Below are 7,941 nucleotides of genomic sequence, written 5' to 3' on the forward strand. Positions count from 1 at the left end.
AATCGTTTTGAATCCCTTCAAATTCAGTTCCCTCATCTGATACTATTTTTTTAGGAAATTCATTTTCTTTCAATAAAAAATCTTCAAATTTTTTCATAACATTTTTACTAGATTTATTTTGCAACAAACGAACAAAACCATATCTTGAATAAACATAAACTACACATAACAAATAATGCAAATTATCATTATATCTTGCCAAAGCTTTCATTTCAGCTAAATCAATACTTCATTAGTCATTTTTTTCCATACATTTACATTTAAACGATTATATTTTCCTTTTTCTTTTGATACAAATTATATATATTTTGTTCATTATCTTCTAAATGTTCGCCTTTTAATAATCTTGCGGCTTTTTTTATAAAATCGTCATTAATTAAATTAGTCTTATTCTTCTTTGTTCTCCTCATCATCGTCATCATTTAAGCCCTGGTCAAACGAGCGCAACATTTTCAACTAACACCATCCAACTTTGTTGGAAGATGTTGGAAGATGTTGTGCCCTACTGGTCAAACAAAAACAACATTTTATATCATTGATGATTAAACATTACGCAATTCGAATAAATATGGCGGCCACTAATTTTGAAATTCATCAATATCACAAAATTCGTCGTTGTGCAGCTGCCTTATGTGTAGTAGAACTTCTAGAGGAAAACAAAAGAAGTTGGACAAGAGGAAAAACAAGACCATGGATGAAGAAAAGAAAAGAAAAGGGCTATTTTACCAACATTGTTAAGGAATTAAGAATGGAGGATACCGCAGGATATAAAGAAATGATGCGAATGAGCTATGACGACTTTCAAACGTTATTACGATATATTGAAAAAGGCATTACGCCGTGTCAGGTCTCTGGTGGTCACAAAGTGATCACAGCTGCAGAAAGATTAACATTGGCCATGCGTTTTTTGGCCACTGGGGAATCATATAGATCATTAAGTTTTCAGTTTCGAATATCAAGATCTGCAATTTCATATATTGTAAAAAATGTTTGTGATGCTATAAACGATCATGTTCAACCAGATTATATGAAAGTGCCATCCAAAAAAGGAGAATGGTTGCATATTGCCAAAAAATTTAATGAGAAGTGGCAGTACCCTCATTGCCTTGGAGCCATTGATGGCAAACATGTAGTTGTACAACAACCACCAAATTCAGGCTCCTACTTCTACAATTACAAGCACACTCGTTCTATAGTTGTCCTTGCTGTAGCAGGACCTGATTATGAGTGTTTGTATGCAGACATTGGCACAAATGGTCGTGTATCCGATGGCGGAATATGGAATAAATGTGGATTGGCATTGGTTATTGAGGACAATAAATTATCCTTACCAAGTCCTGAATATCTTGCCGGATGTTCAGAGTGTTTACCTTTTGTTTTGGTGGGTGATGATGCATTTGCTCTGAAACCGTACTTTATGAAACCATACCCCCAACAAGGTCTTTCCATAGAAAAGAGAGTGTATAATTATCGACATATTAGAGCTAGGCGCATATCTGAAAACCTCTTTGGAATTGTAGTTAACAGATGGAGATTTTTGAGGACAACACTTCAGCTACCACCAGAAACTGTGGAATCCTTAATCAAAGCTGCATTTGTACTTCATAATTTCTTGAGAAAAGGTGCCTCCAGAAATGATTATTGTCCACCTGGTTTATGTGATGCTGAAGATTCAAGTGGTAACCTCATTCCTAGTCAATGGCGACAAGACAATTCAGCTATACTTACATCACTCAGTGTATCATCATCTGGTTATAACTCTTCAAATCTTGCAAAATCAATTAGGAATGCATTTATGGAATATTTTTGCACTCATGGTGCTATAGAATGGCAATGGGAAAGATGCTAGTTACTATTTACTAAAATATTGAATAGCCATTACATTGATAATTCATCAACAAACTCAATTTCATGCAATTTTGTAAAACAAAACTAAGTAAATTTTAGTCACTATACAAAGGTGATATGAAGTTGATGAAAATGTTGCAAGCTGTCTATTTTTTTAAAAATAACACATCTATTTTAAGTAAAATACAAAATTTTTCTACCTCATTCTGTCATCCTCAATTACAACAATAGCAACAGTAGAATACTAAACATGGAACTTATTATTTGCTATACATAGAAAGCTTCCTTAATATTGCACAGCATTTCTTAAAAATGGAATGCGGATTTCAGTTTCTGTAGTCACTTGTGGATTTAACTGCATTTCGTACGGACGTTCATCTGTGAATTGCTGACCAATGTTTTGATTTGCATTTGTATGATTTGAATAAAAAAGTGTTGGATGGGATGTCGAACTATTCATTTCATTTATTTCCAGCTCAAAAATTATATCTGTGATGCGTTTTTCAGCAACTATTCTGGTTCTTGGTGGAAATTTCGATAACTTCTCTGCCACATACATTGAAAATGGACACTGACTAACACTATTTGAAGCAGGCATTGGCTCTTTTAAAACGTCAATGCAAGTAGTAATAAGGTCTCTCTTCTTTTCTTCTGCTTCAGCTCGTATCCTAGTGGGTGTTTTATAACTGCCACGTGATGATTTGGATGAAACCGACTCCGAATCCAATCCTGTATCCATCTCATCATCAACAGAATCAAGACGAGGAGATATATTTGAAGATGAATGCTTTGAAAGGTTGTCTTTACTTTTGCCAGCGTTCATAACCGGACGAAGGAATTGTAATCGGTCCCAATAAGCCCACGACGATGAATAGTTCTGACTCGAACTTTGACCAGATTTCGTTTTGTTTGTTTTCGCGATTTCTCGGCCAAGTTGCGCCCTTAGGGAAACAAGTCTAGCTTTAGTATCTTTCACGCTAATCCCCAATATATTCTTCATTTCCTCGTAATGCATGAGTCAATTCCAAGAGTTACCATCCCCCCCCCGGGACTTTGGCCGGGCATTTGATTTTTTTTGTTTTAATAGTTCAATTTCCCCGCTGCCGGGGAAAGGCAAGAAGGCAAATACTCAGCCCCCGGGCAAGCTGCCAATGGCAAATGCCCCGCTCCGGGACCAAGTAATTTTAAATTACGAAAATTAGGAACACTTTTTAATACTTTATTAAACTAACACAAACTAACACATATATCCTATAAAAAATAAATGTGGTAAAAGAAATTCGTTCCCTTGTTACTTTCCCTTGCTCCGCTTTTCTCTTGCTGCTTTTGCTTTTCCAGCACCTCTTTTCCTGTTCACAGAAATTTGCGTCAAGTGCTGAATCCACAAGCTAACATCCTCGGTTGACAGCAAACATTTCTGGCAAGCATGCTTATGTCAGCATCCTCTACACATCCGCCACTGTGACTCTTGTGAAAGTCTGCCAGTATTTCAGACGGCGGCGGGCTCCTTATAGCTTTGCCAACTGCATATAAATTTAGCAGCTCTGATACTTCGGTGACATAATGCCCATAGCAATCTCCCGTGCATGTTTCGCAATCCTCCCCTCCCCAAGGTCTTCTTGCATCAGCAACTGGGTAAGGAAAAAAACCACACGATGGTCCGTCTGGATACCAGGAGATGGGAATCGGTAGATTTCTTCCACCTTATAAAATATCAACAAGAGTGCAATTTGATTTAAAGTTTAAGGGACGTAATAACAATATGCACTTTTAACACCTTAAAAATATTACTTTAACAATTAAAGCAAAATATACAACTCTTTCCGATTAATGTACCTTGTTCGTTGCAGGCACTACAAACAAATTTCTCCAAATTTTGTGCTTCTTCCTCTGTTGTCTTTACACAATCCCCATGTAACCACTGTCCGCATTGATCACAACATATCATAAATCTACAAAGATCGATCCAAATGACTTGTTAGCTACAACGATCATCAAATACAAGTTTTTAAAGCTGAGGAAAGTTACCTCTTAGTGTCTTCAGAGGAACCACAAATGCAAAAGCTGCCTCCAAATGTAGAAATACCTTCTGCTGACTTTGGTTGTTTGGACGCTAATAAAAAATTAAAAAAATATTTGTTAGTTCAATTTAAGTTTACTAAATTTATTGACTTTCTCAGATTTATTTCTCTTTGATATTTTACCTTCCTGACACAGTGGATGTGGGCATCCTGATTTACCACAACACCTCAGCATAAAAACATATTTTTCCGGCAAACTTTTATCCATATGATTGTTTCGTACGTCCCAAATTTCCGAAAAATAGTCAAACAAACTGGGATTTTCGTTTTTCAGACTTAGCCTTTCTTTTTTAGTTCCTTTCAGAAATATTAATAGCTTATTTCTCCGTGACACGAAATCATGGTTTTCTGCACCCCTTATCAAATGAATAACAGTATTCATACACGGCGTTCCATCAACACGACTAATGTATTGATCAATGGCAGCAGACATGTTTTTTTCGTGCTTTTTCTTGTCAAATTCTACATTATCTGAATATGGTGAACCATGTAAAGTCGATGGAATGAATGTGTTTGAATGCCCACGACTTAAACACCCATTTTGTAGCTCGACACGATTGAGGTAGCTGTCACCACTGCACCGGGTTGTTACAAGTGTCACCTTTGTTTTCTTGTTTACATGCCGTTCGCACCACATAAATTGAACTTCAGCATGGGAAGGGCCCTCGTCTGTCGCACCATCAACTCTAATACACTCAAATTCTTTAGCTTTCTTGTTGGTATTATGAAATGCTGATGCAATCACATCCATATTTTCGACAACAGACAGATCTGCGCTGTGTTGTGCTGGCGATTTTTCATGAAGTCCAGATGCTTTTACCACTCCAACACACTGTTCAACTGTGTTGGATGTCTTTGAAAAGTTATAGCTTGTAACTTGCAATTGTGCTTGATATTTATTAAGAAAGTCAGTGCAGGTAGTAAGAGTTGGTTTTACCGATAATACAGGAAAGTTTTTATGGGTAAATGTGGAGTCTAATCGAAAGCCAGCTTGATCATCTCTATTGACAAGCAACATGTGGCTCCCATCTTTTTGTAATTGATTCAGAGACTTATACATGGAACGACTCCACTTGCAATCAGGATTAAACTTTAATATAAAACCTTTCCTCGCTCTCATGTATTTGACATTGGCAACACCACTGTACCGTTTACATGAGCGATGTCGTTTATGTTTTGGTACACATAATTGAACTACTGATCCATAGCTGAAGTGTCTACCATAATGTTCTTTAAGTTTTTTTTTTATTTTACCGTACGTGATGCGCTGTGATGATTTAATATCCCCAGAAAATGTGTACACACCAGTTCTGCACCAACGATCAGCTCCTACATCACTTTCCTGAACGATGTTCTCGATGACTTCACCAATGTCATTATACTTATCCAATATTCTTTTCGTAGACTTTGATATTCTCTTCCGAAGAAATCGTTTTCCCTGAATTTCTTTAAACATTCTTTTTCTGGCATTATCTTTTATTTTTCGTAGCTTACTATGAATTGATTCTTGATGATTTAGTCGTTTCAGGTTATCTTCTTCCGATTCTTCGCAACTTGAATCAGTAGAGGAGAGTGAAATAGTTTGCACAATTTCTTCGCTTTGTTCAATTGCTTGCAGATAAGCAGCACGTGATTGCTCAATTAACTGAACTTCCTCTTCGCTGAATCCAAGTTTTGGTAAAAGCAATGCAATTTCAATCATTAACGAGTCAACTACTGATTCGTCTTCGGAGCGAAATTTGGATTGTAGCAGGACAACAAACGCAAACCAATTAAAAGAGACTTCTTTAAGTAATTTCGCTGCTTTTTGAATGTTACTCTCACCTCTACACTTATCCTTTACACTTTCCTCTCTAAATTCTATCTCAGGAACATATTCTTCCATGTCACTGCCACTGTCATTGCTTGAACTTCCATAGTCCGTTTCCACAAATGAATCCGAACTGCTTATAAAGTAATTATCAATGTTTTCACCACACGATAGCAAGAACTGTTTTTGCTCAGACTTTGCTAAAGCTGAGTGTCTATCCTTTATTTCCTTCATCGTGAGTGCAGTTTTGTTGATATTATTAGCTCTCTCTTTAAGTTTTGATATCCCATAAAGTTGACTTGCTCTCCTTCTAGATAGATTTTGAGTGCTGCACACAGTATGTTTCAACAAAGTTTTTTCAACGTCTCCTTGGGCAACAGAAAACATCACGTCATAGTCTTTTGGCTGTAAGTAGGACTTGTTCTTAGAAGTCATAAAATTTGATTGTATCTTCTTCGCAAGCAAGGCATAGTCTTCTAGTGCTTTTTTCTTCTCAGTGACGTAAATTGCATCATTTACACTGAGAGCAGAAACTGGCATCTGAAGCATTTTGCTTTTAGCTTTTCCACTATTATATGGAATGTTACTGAAACATCTATTCCAAAGACAAGGTAAAGTTACTGTGTTTTCTCTAAGAATCATGGTTGCAGCATCAATCAACGAGTAGCACTTCAAACACAAAGGTAGACTGCTGTGTATTTCTTTACATCTTGCCTTCTTGGCAACTATATATTCTGATAAACTTAAACCCTCAAATAAACTAACATAAACTTTAACAAATTCTGTGACTGTCTGCACTTTACAGTCTGTAAGTTTTCTATGTTCTTGGGTCCGCAAAATGTTAACTAAATCTTTTATTGTTCTCGTGTGTGAAACCCCTTGGTAATGTACATGGGGCTCTAACTCATAAAAAAGAGTTTTCATCATCTAGATGATTGGATCCTGCTTTGACATCAGTGTGCAAAGGATCTGCTTGTCGCAAACAAACAATTTCTTTTCCATTTACTATAGATGAGTTGTGATGCTCCAAACATTTCATGTCTTCCTCTTCTTGATGCTTTACCACATCAATTTTAATCTTCTTTTTTATATCTTCGCTTTCATTACCAGCTGCCAACTGTTCTGTTGCATAAACTATTTCATTGCTTGCAGTTTGGATTTTCCTTTTCAATTCCGGAACTCTCCCATCAAGCGATCCTCTATCACTTGAGCTATTGAGTTCTTCTTCTTCACTAGTACTACTGTCAAGTATCAACATATCATCACTTCCTAGACGATTGATCGCTTTCACAATCTTGGTGTTGCTAATATTTGAATCATCTGGTTTCTTTTGCATTTTTTCTTTAATTTATTCTGCTCCACTATCATCTTTCGTTTCTCATTGTACAGTTTAGTACATAATTCAAAATCATGGATCGCTTTTGCTCTATTCATGTCCTTTTCAAGTTTATCTATCAATGTGGTCAGGCTCTCAATTTGGCTTGAAGATGATGTCAGCTCTTGGTTTCGCTCTGCAGTTGACATTTTTTTTCTTTTTGACGAATGTGTACCTTCAAACTTTGATCGCGATCCAGACTTCTTTTTGAAAATGTATGAAGCACGTGCCTTTTCTTCAGCTTCCAATTTCAGCTGGGAACGGTCATAAAGCTTAACTGGGGCATCTTGTGTTATAGCAAATGCTGCATCATTCACTGCCTTTTGCCAGCTTGACAGTTTGGCATTGCTTTTAAATCTGCCATAAATCTTACTCTGTTCTAACATAAGATCAGTACTCATGCATGGAGACACATTTATTGGAAATGAAATCTTGTTGGTGGTATCGTCTCCAGATGAAACTCCTTGTGCCTTTTGATATACATGCTGCTCAATATTTTTTTCTTTAAGCTGTTGAAATTTATGTTTAAATTTCAACAAAAGACCCTGCTTCTTAATCATTGCCTTAATTGACTCAGTTGTCAAAAGAACAAAGGCATCACCATCAATTTCATTCTCTAAAGTATATAAAATATTTTTTTCAGCATACCTGTCAACAAGATCCTTATATATACTCACAAAATACATTTATTGTTCCATACTCTAAAAATACATACAACTATCTGTCATGTTAATCTTATAATATAACCAATGGAAAATATAAATATTTAATTTATGCTACATATATACATGCTGGTCACAAATAAAATTTCAAACAATTGCGTATTG

At 36.2% G+C, this 7,941-nt stretch overlaps 1 protein-coding gene across 1 annotated transcript; it reads right to left on the minus strand.

Annotated features, from left to right (window-relative positions):
- Window positions 1–6,784: 6,784 nt before the first annotated feature.
- Window positions 6,785–7,723, minus strand: LOC124458355. Its single transcript, XM_047008385.1, has one exon. The coding sequence runs from the start codon at window positions 7,672–7,674 to the stop codon at window positions 7,027–7,029; it is 648 nt and encodes a 215-aa protein (XP_046864341.1). The 5' UTR covers window positions 7,675–7,723; the 3' UTR covers window positions 6,785–7,026.
- Window positions 7,724–7,941: the final 218 nt, after the last annotated feature.

Source organism: Xenia sp. Carnegie-2017, unplaced genomic scaffold (assembly GCF_021976095.1).
Source record: "Xenia sp. Carnegie-2017 unplaced genomic scaffold, XeniaSp_v1 HiC_scaffold_6, whole genome shotgun sequence".
In the NCBI taxonomy this organism is placed as follows: Eukaryota; Metazoa; Cnidaria; class Anthozoa; order Malacalcyonacea; family Xeniidae; genus Xenia; species Xenia sp. Carnegie-2017.

Bases quoted from the DNA above. Each gene is read 5' to 3' on its own strand.
- LOC124458355 (XM_047008385.1), bottom strand. From the start codon at position 7,674: ATGATTAAGAAGCAGGGTCTTTTGTTGAAATTTAAACATAAATTTCAA.